The sequence below is a fragment of the Amphiprion ocellaris genome, chromosome 14 (genome assembly GCF_022539595.1).
Source record: "Amphiprion ocellaris isolate individual 3 ecotype Okinawa chromosome 14, ASM2253959v1, whole genome shotgun sequence".
NCBI lineage: Eukaryota > Metazoa > Chordata > Actinopteri > Pomacentridae > Amphiprion > Amphiprion ocellaris.
Window position 1 is genome coordinate 3,052,853 of NC_072779.1, and position 15,663 is coordinate 3,068,515.

A 15,663-nucleotide genomic window follows, 5' to 3' on the forward strand; every position below is an offset into this window, starting at 1 on the left:
CAGACATTTGAACAGTAGTGTACACATACCTGAGCTTTGTTTTAGATTGTTCACCAAAATTTTGTTTTCTTGACAGTGAAAATAACATCTAGTATCATGTATAACATACATTATATACCTAGCATATTATTTTAACATTTTTTACATTGTATATATTGTGATATTTTATAGATTTATTATTTCTGCTGAATTGTTTTAAAAAATCTAAATCTGTTCTTCTTGTCAACATAAACACATCACAGGTAGATGAAGCATCTTTAATTGTACTTATTATTTTTTACCATCCTGATGGAGAGAAAATGCACCGAAATTCTGTTCAAATGTGCACCAACTAGTGTATGTTAGGAATGACAATAAAGCAGCTATTCTATTCTATTCTATTCTATTCTATTCTATTCTATTCTATTCTATTCTATTCTATTCTATTCTAGACTATTCTAGACTATTCTGTTTTATTATAGGTTATTTATTCTATTCTATTCTATTCTATTCTATTCTATTCTATTCTATTCTATTCTATTCTATTCTATTCTATTCTAGACTATTCTGTTTTATTATAGGTTATTTATTCTATTCTATTCTATTAGAGACTATTCTATTAGAGACTATTCTATTCTATTCTATGTTGATCTTGAACTGGTCCTGGTTTTCTTCCTGCATTTTGCTGATCTTGTCTGATTAAATGAAGCTCTAACACCTGATTCTTTAACAGCTGTTCTTTAGTAAACAGATCAGAGCATCAGTGAAGCAGAAGAACATCAGGTTGATTCATTCTCTGTAGTCTGACTTTAGTCCTGTAGAATCAGCTGTTTCCTGCTGTAGGATCAGAGCTTTCTAATGACATGTTTGAGTCTTTATTTGGCAGTAAAAAGCAGAGATGTGAGGCAGTAATGTGCAGTAAAAGTGGATCAGATTGTGATTTTAGCTCAGTTCGGACCAGATATGAGCAGGTGGAAGCTCTCTGCTGAGTCGTTTAAGATCCAATCATTAAGACGCTGAAGCGAGCTGCTGATCGGCCTGATTCTGTGAGTGTGTGTCCACTTCTAACCACACGGAGCTTACAGATGAGTGTTTGACGGATGTGGGGAGGTGTTGTAAGAGGAAGCCCGGCTCAGAGTCGCTCCGCTGCTGAGAAACTGCAGAAGAATGAAGGCGGCCGGACCACTGAAGGTAACACACCACACAAAGACGCAGTAGATTTAGGAGATTAGGAACAAATCGACTCATAAAACTCATTATTAATGTCTTTAATGTGAGAACTTGTGTTGAGATGTTCAAAGAAAATCTGATAAAAACAGCAAAATCTGTTCTTTAAGTCAAGATGAAGCACATTTATTTGTATTTATGTTCATTTTATGCGTTTAATTCATTAAATTTAAACATAAAAAGTACTTTTTCTTCTGACATTTTAAAGTTTTACATATAAAACATGACCAGCTCATAAAAAGACGAATCCTTTAAACTATTTAACCCTCGTGTCATCTTGCGGGTCAAAATTGACCCATTTTAAAGTTTGAAAATGTGGAAAAAAATATATATTTTCACAGTGAAACTTCGGATGTCCACATTTTCAACATTTTTGGGAAATCTATGGGAATTTTTTGTTTGAAAAAAAAAGTTTTAAAAAAAAAATTCACAAAAAAAAAATTCACAAAAAAATCTACCAAAATCCAGCGAATTTCGCTGGATTTTGGTAGATTTTTATGTGAATGTTCTTAAAGAAAAAATTATAAGTTTTACTGAGATATATATGGAATCACTTTAGATATTTTTAGGATTTTTTTTGGAAGATTTTTACTCATTTTTTGAAAAAATTTACAAGAATTTTCTTGCCAAATTTGGGGGATTTTTTAAAAATCAAACTTTTAAGGGAAACTTTTAAGGAATTATTGGAATTTTCTTCCTGAAGGCTTTGTACATTTTCATAAATTTGGGGAAATTTTTGCTGAATTTTTGGATTTTTTTCAGACAGGAAACAATATTTTTTGGTGCCTGTAAATGAGGACAACAGGAGGGTTAAGAGTTTATGTCGTTAAAGTGTTCTGCATCTCTAGCAGCTAAAACATGCACATAAAATCATGTAGGAGGAGGATTTCATCTGTTTTTACTCAAGTAAAACGTGTTGCCACTGAAACAGTAATTCTAATAGTTCTGATTTTAAAGAGGCGATAAATTAGAGCAATTTCTGTTTTCATCGAACCCAAAAGGTATTTGGCAACGCTTCAAACTGCACCAACTGTACATATTAGTGAAGTGTTCTGGTTATCTTCTAGGTAGTAAAAGAGGAAGTTGAGGAAACAAAAGGGAAGGACAGAAAAGGAACTTTTTACCCTCATAAATGTTAAACCAGGAAGTTCAGGAGAAACTCTGGAAGTTCAGCCGCCAACACCCAGTGACTAAAAATGAAAATAAACAGACAAATAGCTCAGGTATTGTTTGAAAAAGAAGCTTTACGTAAATTACAATCTAAGAATGAAGTTTATTTTAAGAAAATTCAGCATTCAGAGCCTAAATCTGCGACATGTTTGTTGAAAACGTACGACCAAATGAAGTCAAGACTGTGTAAAAAATAAAGTTAGGAAGCAATAAAGAGCAACTGTTAGAGTAAAAACCATAATTAGAAGAAGAAATGTCCAAGATAAAAAGTTAAAATATATGTAAAAACAATCTGAATCAGAAAAAAAATTTATTTATCTCCAAGGGGCGATTAGGTAGGCGAAGAGCGGCACATTTTTAAAAAAGGAAGGCAAAGAAAAAAAAAACAAAAAAAGGTGTGTCAAAGATGTGAAACAGAAGCAATAAATTCAGCAATAAATTAAAAAATTAAATTAAAATAAATTAAAAATAAATTACAACTTAAAAAATAATACATTTTTAAAAAATAAAATAAATACAAAAAATATTTAAAAATAAAATAATTTGAAAAACAGCAAGTATATGTCTACCAATGATGCTGTAATATTTCAGATGGAAAAAATATATATCTATAATCAATCTATTTAAAAAATATTTACTGTAATTTACAGTTTTCCCATTTTAGTAAATTACAGATATTAAATTAAAAAATCACAGAAATACAGTATTCATCTATGTGTTAATTCAAAAAATAAAAAAAGGCCAAAACCGTAAACAACATCCACATTTATGATGTGTAACTGCATTTATTTCAGCAAGAAATATCATTATTTTAAAGATATTTCTCATTATATGAATAAAAACTAATGCATACTGAGGACTGAAAAATAGCAAATAATTTTCATATTTGTTATTTGACAGATTTTTACCAGTTTTGTTTGATTACAGATGGTTATATCTCGGAAAAAAAGTAATAATTTATGTGTTTACCTTAAAAAAACAGGCCAAAACTGTACATCATTTTACAAATGGTAATTATTATTATTTTTTCAGTTTTTGAATCTTTTTTTAACCCTAAAAAACCCCAAACTGTCAACAACGTCAACATTTATAAATGTGTAAACGTAAACTATTATTATTTCATTTAAACCAGCAAAAAACTTAATTAAATTATTAGTGTATATATAAATATATAAATTATTTGAAAGAAGAATGATGCATATTTAGGATTGGACTATGAAAAATGGCAAATATTAAAAATATTATTAAAAAATAATATATTTTTTATCTATAGCTGGGAGTCACCAATCGAAATTTTGCTCTGAAAATATGACAATAAAGATTCCTGATTCTTGAAATAGTTTTTATAAAAGTTATCCCACAGATTTGACGTTTTGTTGATTTCCAGATGCTAATATCGCAGGAAAAGTAATAATTTACGTGTTAACTGCAACAAAAACTAAAAACAACAACAAAAAACAGGCCAAAAGTGGAAAAAAACCCCGATCCAGATCAAAAATTGATGTGTGGCTGTAAAGTTAAACGGCTTTACTGTATTTAAAACAGACAAAAATATCATTATTTGCAGATTTTTGCCATTATTTTCTAGATTTTTCAGTTTTTGAATGTATTTTTTAACGGAATTTGTTTTTTAAATCCTAAAAAAGCCAAAACTGTCGACAACATCAACATTAATAAATGTGTAACCGTAAACTTATATAAAATCCTAAATATGATGCATATTTAGGATTCGACTGGGAAAAAACTGTTATCTCACGCATTTGACATGTTTTGTTGATTTACAGATGGTAATATCTCAGGAAAAGTAATAATTTACATCTTAACTGTAACAAGAAAACCCCAAAAAACAACAACAAAAAACAGGTCAAAAGCATTAAAAAAAAAACATCCAGATCAAAAATTTGCATTTTTACAAATAGTAATTTGTTGTTTTACACTGCTTTACTGTATTTAAATCAGATATCAAGTATCATTATTTGCAGATTTTTGCCATTATTTCCACTTTTTTCCCCAATTTTTGAACGTTACAGTATTCTACTGTTTTAAAAACATTTTTTTGCACATTTGCTGCCAGGTTTTCACAATTTTTTATAAGAATATTTCACATTTGTAAGTTAATTTAATAAAATAAGTTCCAACACAAGAGTCCTGCTGCCTTCAAGGACGTTTTAATTCAACTTTACTGTCGTTTTTCAGCCAGGAGGCCACAAAGAAAGCTCATATCGGTGTCTAAAACCCTGCAGGACTTATGTTGTCGTGCAAATCTTCATCGATTACAGCTTCACCCACAGCAGCGTTTCTTATAAACACAAACAGACAAACAACATTTCTGCCATGAAGTGTTTTTCTGCTGCAGCATGAAGGAAAATGTGCTGCAGTGTGATGGAAACCAAACCGCCTACTGGACTTTCCACTGAGACCACGACCGACACACAGCGTGAGGAGGGAAATAATGAACTAAGAGCTGAACAAATAACTCCTGTGAAGGTTTTAACACACCCAGCCTGGTTCATATGGTTTAAGAGAGTAAATAATCTGCATATCTGATCAAAACCATAAAAAACTACATCCAATATCAGTGGATTCTTTACATTACGTTGTCTGTAGTCAAGCTGCAGTAAATGTTTGGATTTTAGTCATTTATTATTGTCTAAAAATATAATTTGTGCACCCAGTTAATCAATTTTAACTATTTATATTTGCACAGATCAGGTTTTCAGGCTCCGTGTTCAAAACTTCTCCAAAAATAAACAGTTTTAGAAAATAATAATGAGGGAAAACAAGAAGGAAAAATGATTATTAGTTGATAATTTAATGAATCTGTTCATTAAAATCTACACTATTGCCTGTAATATTCTTTCAGGTTCCATTTCTACATCTCTTAAGAAGACTGAAAAATAACAGCAAAAAACATGTACCTCAACATAAGACAACTGTCTTTGATTACATTTTTTACTCCCTGACCACAGATGAAGAAGGTTTGTGCTCATAAATACAACATTTAACTTCTTCAGGTAAATAAATTGTGTTTTTCTCCTCGATAATTTACATTTCTTTGTAATAAATTAGCTTTACATGCAGCCCAGGTGCCTTTAAGCACTTTATTATGTGAGAATCTGATGTAATTTATAAAATAATAAAGGTGTCAACACGTCGCTGTAAATAATACATGTAGCTTTAATAATTGAATCCAGTGTGGAGCTGCAGATTAGTTTTTCCTGCTTTTGAAAACCTTGTTGTTGGTCTGGTTCTAGCGTCTTCAGAAAGGCTCTGACCAGGAAGAAGGAACTAAAGAGACGTGGTTGAAGAAGTTTTCTGGGTCAGCATTGATAACAGCTTCTGGGTCTATAATGTTTGTTTAACCCTGTAAGACCCAAACATAGAAAAAAATTTGCAAAAATACCCTAAAAAAAAAAAATTAGAAAAAATGAGCAAAAAAACCCTAAAAATGATAAAAATAATAATAATGATAATACTCGTAATATATAGAAAAAAATGAGGAAAAAAACTAAAAAAATAACAATAACACACATATATATACAAATACATAAAAAAATTAGCAAAAAAATAAAATAACATAAAACTAAAATTAATAATAACAATAATAATAATAATAATTTTATTATTATTATGATATATACATTTACAAACCCATATATAGAAAAAAAATACATGTATTTTTGCAGCAGCGGGTTTTACAGGGTTACGAGAGAGCAGTTGGTCTGACGCCATCCACTCAATGACTTGTTGGATGCATCTACTCAGTGTTTGTATGGGACTATAATCCCCTGGTGATATGCTGATGTACATTTGTGCGTCATCTGCATAGCTATGGTCATTTATTATGCTGTTTTCCATTATCTGACCCAAGGGGAGCATGTAGACGTTGAATACCAGGGGATTTTTTCTGCAGAATTTTTGGATTTTTTTGAGACAAGGAAATAACATTTTTTGGTGCCCATAAATGAAGACAACAGGAGGGTTAAGAAATTCCAGGTTGTTCATAATATTTTATAAAAAGATACTTCAGTATATGTGAACATGGTCAGAATTCATGTTTTTGCACTAAAACAAAGGAAAAGAATAGGAGTTGTGGTTATTTATCGGTTATTATGCTGTGATTTTACTAATCACTTGAGGTCAAATTGGGCTGAATGTGGAACCTGATATAAGATGAGTTTAGATAAACTGTCCTTCATTCACGTGATTTTACTGTTTTCTGGCTGCACATGGAAGCGTGAGTCACAGATGCTAGTTTCAGTTTTGTTTTGTCCGACCACATCCTCTGGTTCTCTGCCTGTTAACAGGAAACCAGCAGCAGCTTCAGCCTGATGGATTAATGCTGACCAGCTAACAGAATCAACACCAGGCAGGCTGTTGTCCTGCTGGTCTGAGGTCAGTTCTGTCTGTTCCAGGTATGACAGTGAGCTCCAGTCTGCTGGTGGTCGTCCTGACTGTGGTGTCGGTGGCGTCTCTGAGTCTGCTGTCGCTGCTGTGTCTGCGATGCAGAAGGAAATCCAGTAAGTGAGCTTCTCAGACCAGCATTTGATCGTATCTCCGAGGCTGTAGTGGCCGAAGTAAATAAGAACAACCGAGTCACATGCGGCCTCTTCTGCTCGTTCAGCCACATAAAGTCTGCAGGAAGCTTCTCACATGGAGCTTCTAGGTCAAGAAAATATCTCCTCTGTAGCTTTAGATCATGTTGTTAGATCTAGAAGAGCCTCAAAGAGCTTGATGAGGTTCATCACCATTTGAGTTCTGAACGTTTACTCGAGGAACCTGGACTCATTTTGCAGAGTTTGGGGTTCCATTTTGAACTTCCTCCTCTTATTATTGTGGATTTTAATGCAGATGTTCCCAAATAAAATGAAGGGAGGAGATCCTAATATACCCATAAACACAAAATCAGTCTCAAAAATGTACATTAGTTCCGTAATTTAATGCCAGAAAACAATCCTCAGTGTGTTTAAAGTAGGGATGTCTGATTTTGGCTTTTTTGTCGATAACCGATATGCCGATATTGTCCAGCTCTCAATTTCCGATTCCGATATCAGCCGATACTGATATATTTGGGCTGTTTAACTAATTTTAGGTAACATCACATATCTCCTGTTGTGGAATTAACACATCATGCCTAATTTTATTGTGATGCCCCATTGGATGCATTCTCAAATACAAAGAGGCTTTCAAATATAAACATTGTCTCTGCAAAATAAGAAAACTACTTCAACTGAAGTTATGGGAAAAATACCATATTTATATATATTTTTAATTGTCTCAAACAGCAGTTCACACTCTCCCTCCCTCTATGAGTAAATGCCGGCGAAATCCAGGCATTATTTATCCGTTTTCATGATGGGCAAAAAAAACAAAACAAAAAAACGATAACGATTTTGACTGATATTACATTTCTATGCCAATATCTGGCCAATAATATTGGACATCCGTAGATTTAATTGCTAGTATTGAAAACTAATCATGAGGTCAGTGTCTCTGCAGCAAGACTCAGTTCTAACTTCATCTTTCAGGCCTCAGTAGAATATATAGAGTCTGTATATTATATAATTTTAAGATTTTTAGAAGTTGTTTAAATTGGACTAAAATAAGCTATCATAATACTTTCAGACTCCTTATTATAACACCACCTTCAACGGGATATATTTTATACATGTTAAGATATTGTAATATTCACAAATACAAAAGGCAGTAAAAATAAATCAAATCAAATAAAGTGCCTGTTAGGCCTTCACTTAATTCCACTAAACAATCCTCCAGGAACTCATTTCAAAAAGCCAATTAAAGAAAGTCAAAGCTAAGGGAGGTTTCTGAAAATTTACCTTGAATTAACACAGAAATTAACCAAAGTTAAACCCGGAATAACTTCTTTATATGTGTTTGTTTTGTGAGTAATGCAAAAAAACTGACACACCCACCTGTACCTGTATTAAGGCTCAAAAAGATACATTTTTGCTCAGATTTTTCCCTTTACTGACCTTTAACTCATCATACTAATGCAGTGTTTTAGCTGCAGTGTGTTGAGCGACGGCCAGAAAGAAAGCTGACTAAAGTTTTTCACGACAAAAAACGGCCCGAGGCCGAACTGAAACCTCGTATCTGTGAGACGGACGACTAAAAATACGTGGCTGGAACACCTCCTGTCTAGACTAAAAGTTAACTTCAATCAAACCTCACCTTCATGTCGGAAATTATTTAGTCATTCGGTCTGCTTAAAATGCACTTTGTTAGGCTTTTATCAGTCTTCACCTTTATCCTCAGTCAGTTCTGAGCAGGTGAACTGAAGCAAAGTGTTAGAAAACATTAAATATCACATATATATTGTCTGATTTCAACTTTTAGCTCCTGTTATTCCATTTTTTTCAGAGATCAAAGAGGTGGAGCGTCAAATATACGACCCACAGACGTTGTGAGTATTAAAATCTGTTTTAAAAAACACTTTTCGGTGTTTTAATGGCTTTATATTATGCCAAGGTACATATTTTTGTTATCTATAAGATTCTGAATGAAAAACTATTTCTGTTATCAAGAATAGCAACATGGATTATGTTCAGGTCAATTTGACTCCAGGAAAAACAAATAAAATTTCAAAAAGTTTAGGGCCCCAAAGTTTTTTGAAGATTATAAAACTGCATGTTATATTGACCTCAGTATCATCCAGAACGACCAAAACTAAAGTGTAAAAGGTTGATAGATTAGATGGATTAGATAGACAGACAGACAGACAGACAGACAGACAGATAGAATTTACAGTATTGCTCTATAACACTATAAATAAAACACTTCTAATTTTAAAATCTATAGAAATACTAATTGCATTAAAAGTCAATATACAGTATTTACACCTTTCATTCACTGTGATTTAAAATGATTTAAAGAAATTGATCCCAAAGAACACTGATGAACAACATGTGTACAAGACCTTTGAAAACACATCATCATGTTTACTTTATGTTTACCCAGTTGTCCTCTTTAAATTAGGAAAAGTCATTAAATATGAAGCAATATAATGATGTCACTCATTTATATAGAGACGTTAAACATTGAATGGCGTCCAATTGACTCCAAAGATAATAGGAGGGTTCTTGTCAGTCTCACATTAAACATACTGCTGTAAGTTTCGCTAAAATTCTTACAGTTTTGACATTAAATTCTGTCTCAACAGCCAACGTGGGGGAAGTAAATTTGCAGTGATGCGATCAAAAACAGGTAAAGTGAACCAACTACAGCTCAACCTCACATTATGTCTGTAGATAACAAGTGAAAAAGATTCTCACACTTGTTTCTTTTATTTTTACAGTCACCAGAATAAATCAGATGACTTCAACCACACCGTACGTACGAGTTTAAAGATCGAACTTTATCACAGCAACATACTAATATCAGTCTGTGGAAACTCTGCATGTTGTGTTATCGCATTTATACAGTAGTTGTAGTGTGTATTTTGATCAGTTTCAGGTCCAGCTTTAATGATATTGTTGTTAAAAAAAGGCTTTTTTGAAGAGTTTATCCCTGATTTCAGTCTTTGAATTAAGCTATAAACTAAAAATCCCACTCAGTCTATCTGTGTAGTAAACATAAACAACATAATGTGATTGTGTAAGATGCAAACACAGGCGTTTACGTACATTTTAGAGAATCCACCTTTGTTGTAATATAAAACAATAGCACTTTTCTGTTCAGAATTAGTGTCTGACAGGATATAAAAATTCATTCTCAGGTCCTAACACTGACCAATTAAGACTCTCAGGTTGATTCCGTACGTTGACAGCAGCTGTAAAAAGCAGAACATTGACTGCCGGCAGCCTCAGTTTGTGCCACATAGCAGCAGGTGGAGTTAGCATTAGCAAATGTAGAGAGACAACAATGTACTAGACCTGAAAAATAGTAGTTTATCCGTCAAACTCACAAAAAAGAAGCAAATAATAGTTGATTTCCCCCCAAAATTTTAATAAAATTTGAATGCAGTTCTGTTTCTCTGTTGCACATTATCCAAAATAAACTCAAATGTGACGTTACAGACAATTCAAATGTTTTTCAGTGAAAGTCCAGATGAATTTGCATCTCCAGGAGGTAAGTTTCATGTGTTTTTGAAATGTTTCATTGAAAAAAAAAAAGGAGATTAATATACACTACTGTTCAAAAGTTTGGGGTCATCCAGATAATTCCATGTTTTTCATGAAAACTCCCACTTTTATCCATGTGCTAACATAACTGCACAAGGGTTTTCTAGTCATCAATGAGCCTTTTAACACCATTAGCTAACACAATGTAGCATTAGAACACAGGAGTGATGGTTGCTGGAAAAGTTCCTCTGTACCTCTATGGAGATATTCCATTAAAAATCAGCTAGAATAGTCATTTACTACATTAACAATGTCTACACTGGATTTATCATTCATTTAATGTTATCTTCATTGAAAAAAACTGCTTTTCTTTCAAAAATAAGAACATTTCTAAGTGACACCAAACTTTTGAACGGTAGTGTTTGTGCACAAACTGATGATTGATGTGATCGAATCATCATGTGAGGTTTAAGTTTAATCAATATAAAAAATCACAGTACAGTATTGTAAGTAAGTTTACACATAGTAAATACATTGAATTAAACTTTTTTTTAAAGTACTTGTAGTTTTTTCAGATGTATAACTGCTTATTTCCGTGTCTGCCTTGATGCAACAGTTTCATTGTGTGTTTCTGCAGATCAAACAGTCAGTTCGAGTCTGGAACACGACTATGTGTAAGTGTGCTGAAGTTCTTGTCATTTACTTTCTTTTGTCGAACGCCAAAACAGAAAAAGCTACACATACTTAACGGAAATGTACTTTTTATGTTTTAAGTGGAAGCTCCACTTAGACTCAACTGATATAGTTTGTCATAGTAACACCCTCAGCCTCTTTTAAATAGAATAGCACAGAATAGAAATGTTATTTACTTTTTTAAACCTGCAGTAACCCAGATATACAGCCACTTCATAAAGTATTGAAACCCTTTCAGTTGCTGCACACTTTTTCGATTTGATTTTCATTTTGTTCCCATCAAGCTACACTCAATCAACAAACTGAAATCTCTCATTTGCAAACATTTTCAGTCCCAAAGTGTTTTGAAGTTGATTGAAGTCTTTCCCTGAGACACAGTTTACTGGACAAAGTTCAGAAAGCCCCATCTGAGTACGTAAGATCCATCAGTTCATACTGTATCTGAGGTCACAAATTGAGCCATGAAGACCAAGAAACTCTTCGTAGACTTCTGTGATAAAACTGCAACGAGGCAAAGATCAGGGAAAGGGCATGGAACTATTTCTGAAGCTCTAAATGTTCCCAGGAGCACTGTGGCCTCAATAACTGAAGAAATTTGGAACCAGTGGGGCTCTTCTGAGAATCGGCCATCTGGAAAAACAAAGTAATTGAGGAAGAAAGTCCCTCATCAGAGAGGTGACCAAGACCACAGCAGTCACTGTAAGATGAGGACGATCATCTCAGAAGGTCTGCATGAATCCAACATTTACAGTAGAGCAGTTGGACAAAAGCCATGCTGAGTAAAAGACGCATCACAGAATGTTTGGAGTTTATCAAACAACATTTAAAGGTTTCTAAAGGCACCAGGAATAAGATACTGGTCTGATGAGACAAAACTTCTGACCTTTTGTACTATGAATTGAACACCAGATACTACTAATAGCCTTCCTACAGTGAGGCATGGTGGTGGCAGCATCATCATATGGCCATTTGTCAGGATTTAAAGGACTTTTAAGGCACAAGGAATAAGATATTGGTCTGATGAGACAGAACTTGACTTCTTGCACTATGAACTGAACACCAGGCACTGCTAATAGCATTCCTACAGTGAGGCATGGTGGTGGCAGTGTCATGCCATGGCTACCTCTGAGCATTTATGTTTCTAAAGGCACAAGGAATAAGATACTAGTCTGACGAGACAGAATTGACTTCTTGTACTACGAACTGAACACCAGGCACTGCTAATAGCCTTCCTACAGTGAGGCATGGTGGTGGCAGCATCATGCCATGAGGCTACCTCTGAGAAGCAGGAACAAGGAGACTGATCACAACTGAAAGTAATGTGAACGCAAATACACAAAAGGTCAAGAGTGCATAGACTTGAGGCTACATTAGAGATCCACAGCAAAGAAAGCGTTCAGCCGAGACAACCCAGGAGTGAAGCTCCTCAGTGACCCAGATAAAGACTGAACTTTAACCACATAAAACATCTGTAGAAAGACCTAAATGACAGTTCACTGAAGCTTCAAACCTGATGATAGCTTGAGAAGATCTTCTCAAAGCATGAAACAAACTGCTTCAATCCATGTTTGAACAGTCTGTAGAGGCTTAGAGGACAAGAGGCTGTAACCGTTATCAAAGGGGCGAACACTTCTGCAAATGAGACTGTAAAGCATTAGAAAAAACACCAACAACTGGTTTTTATGTTGTTATCATGGTTTACCGAGGACAGATTGATCGAAAAATGGCAATTTAATCCATTAATAGTTACATTTAAAACACAATAAAGTGAACAAAAAGTGAAGAGGATATGAAAATTGAAACATACAGAGGACAACATAACAAATTAATAAAATTAAGCGGCACCGTAAGTAGTGTTAAATTCAGAAGAACAGTTCCTGGAGACCAAAATAAGAAATAAACTGGGGAAGTCTTTTAGTTATCAAACCAATCCTTGTCAGATAAAAACTTTGCTAGAACATGAGTCCATTAATGAGATTATAAATGTCATATTTGTTTGTTTTCTAGAGCACCGATCGCTGTATCGGTGTACGCCAATGAGCCGATCGGAGGGATGATGGCCGGTGAGTGTTTCTGCATCTAATCACCAATATCTCCAACGAAAGCTTTGAACATTTACTACATGCCTGTCACGTTTTCCCAGATTATAATCAGACTCCACCAGACTACGAGAACATTTTCTCATCGTTGCCGATAGCAGATGGTAGGTAAAGTTTCAGAAAGTGTGATTCAGCTGAGATAAGAGGAGTCGACTCATTTAACGGTTGTTTCACCAAACAGATGAAGACGACTATGAAAACTCTCAGTACCTGAACCAAGTTCAGGCGCAGCTGGAGGACAGTAAGTCACGTACAAGGCTTTGTAAAAGACCTTCACCTGTCCAGCATAGAAATCAATGTGTTCGAGGGCTTGTTCTGTCTCTTTGCGGTTTGGTTTGGTCTGTTTGCATCAGTTTTTGCGTGTGCTTTTGTTTGTTTTGTGTCTGTTTTTACTGGTTTGGGTCTATCTGAAGTAGTTTCTGAGTCTCTTCATGGTTGTTTTGCATCTAGTAGTGGTCCTTTATGTATATATGTATCTTAGAGGTGGGTTAATCAGTTTGCATTGAATTATCGCCTGTTTATGGTCATTTTGGAACTCTTTTCCATTGGTTTGTATCTCTCTTTGTCGTCCTTTAATGTCTGTTTGCAGTTCTTTTCGGTCAGTTTGCATCTCTTTCTGGTCTCGTTTTGTGCCCCTTCCAGCTATTTTGCATCCAGTAGTGCTCCATAGTGACAATTAATCTGTTTGCATTGAATTAGCATCTATTTGTGTTCATTTTGCATCTCTTTTAGTCAAGTTTAATATCTTTGTTGTTGTTTGGTCTGTTTGCATCAGTTTTCCATGTGCTTTTGTTTGTTTTGTGTGTGTTTTTATTAGTTTAGGTCTATTTGAAGTAGTTTCTGAGTCTCTTCATGGTTGTTTTGCATCTAGTAGTGGTCCTTTGGTATATCTTAGAGGTGGTTTAATCAGTTTGCATTGAATTAGCACCTATTTATGTTCATTTTGCAACTATTTTAGTCAGGTTTAATGTCTTTGCTAGTGTGTTTCTGTTGACGGTTTTACATCTGTTTGTGGTCATTTTGCATCTGTTTTTATTAGTTTAGGTCTCTTTGCATTCATTTCTGAGTCTCTTTGTGCTTGTTTTGCAGTCAGTTTGCATCTAGTAGTGGTCCTTCTGTGTGTCTTAGATGTGTATGTCTGTGGGTGTTGATTTAGCAGCATTTTTTGTTCATTTTTGCATCTCTTTCTGGCTGTTTTACGTCTTTATGGTTAATTTTTGTCTCTTGCTGTTTCGGTTCTTCCGTTTGTGTCTGTTGCATCTTGTTTAAGTGAGTTTGCATCTCTTGTGTTTTAATGTGTATTTGCTACAGTTTAGGGAGTATTTTTATTAATTTTAGTTGGGTTGTGTCTTTTCTCTGCTGAGTTTAACACACCTGTAGACAAATTCAGTTGTAGAGATGACATGTCATAAATAATATACAATATATCTCCAAACATCAGGCAGTTCCCTCTGTTTAAGTTGCTGCTTGTTACCTAAAGTTGTTTCATAAACCATCAACAACACCTCTAAATTTTGTTTCCAACAATAACTATTCCTCATCTTTTTCTTTTTGTACGTAACAGGTGAGCCGGATTATGTGAACGAAACAGACTACACCTGAACACATCATCAGTGGGTGGATTTATTCAGCCGGCACCGCTCAGTTCTTTCTGTAAAACTAAAGTAAAAAGCTGTTTTTGTAAACCTGTGATGAGCAGACTGTGGATAGCTGTGTGTATAAATGAACCGCCACTGTGTTTCAGCTGTGAAAACTGAAGCTGCCATCTAGTGGTGAAACAACGCCACGTTAAAATGCTGTGTACAAAAGATTCTCCGTCTGCATTTACAATAAGTACATGTTTTTCTCTCTCAATACTTTAAATGTTGAAGAATTCTTTGTGACTTTTTGAGTATTAAAGAGGACATTAACTGAAAGACTATGGATGCTTTAATCTTGAAATTTCCACTCAACAGCCGCATATTTTCTCTGCGATTACGGACTTGAATAAAAAAAAAAACATATATTTTGTTCATCTTTAGAACACATATGAGTGCAGAAAAACTCACTTACCTTAACATTATAATAACATTCTACTCCTGTAATGGAAGTAAGAATAAAAATATCAGACTTTAAAATTTTCTCCACCAAAAAAATAAAGCCTAAGCTGTTGGCTGAAGTTGGTCAATATACACACATAATCCCAACAAAACACATTTTAAGTATCAAAATGGTAATTATAGCATTCAGAAACATTTAATTAAACTGGTCCCAGCATAACAATCCAATTTGTATTTTTATTTAACTTTCTGAAGTAAACTGTAAGCTTTTGACCTGACTTTTTAAGCAGATACTGATGATAATTCTAATATCATTGTGCATCCAGAGTGTGGATATTTACCTAAAGCGTAAACAAATAAAGAAAAAAAAACAAC

General features: G+C 34.1%; 1 protein-coding gene across 3 annotated transcripts; it reads left to right on the top strand.

The window, feature by feature from the left end:
• Positions 1 to 1,079: 1,079 nt before the first annotated feature.
• On the top strand, positions 1,080 to 15,170 carry LOC111563007 (uncharacterized). Of its 3 annotated transcripts, XM_023261872.3 has the most exons (11): positions 1,080 to 1,170; positions 6,792 to 6,896; positions 8,758 to 8,800; positions 9,557 to 9,600; positions 9,692 to 9,725; positions 10,433 to 10,464; positions 11,095 to 11,131; positions 13,158 to 13,213; positions 13,294 to 13,353; positions 13,431 to 13,490; positions 14,814 to 15,170. In XM_023261872.3, the coding sequence occupies exons 1-11, from the start codon at positions 1,080 to 1,082 to the stop codon at positions 14,849 to 14,851; spliced, it is 600 nt and encodes a 199-aa protein (XP_023117640.1). In that variant the 3' UTR covers positions 14,852 to 15,170. The 3 variants fall into 3 exon arrangements, with proteins under 3 accessions (XP_023117640.1, XP_023117638.1, XP_023117639.1); XM_023261870.3 differs by lacking the exon at positions 14,814 to 15,170 and having other exon boundaries at positions 13,431 to 14,805; XM_023261871.3 differs by lacking the exon at positions 14,814 to 15,170 and having other exon boundaries at positions 1,109 to 1,170; positions 6,684 to 6,896; positions 13,431 to 14,805.
• The last annotated feature ends 493 nt before the right edge of the window (positions 15,171 to 15,663 follow it).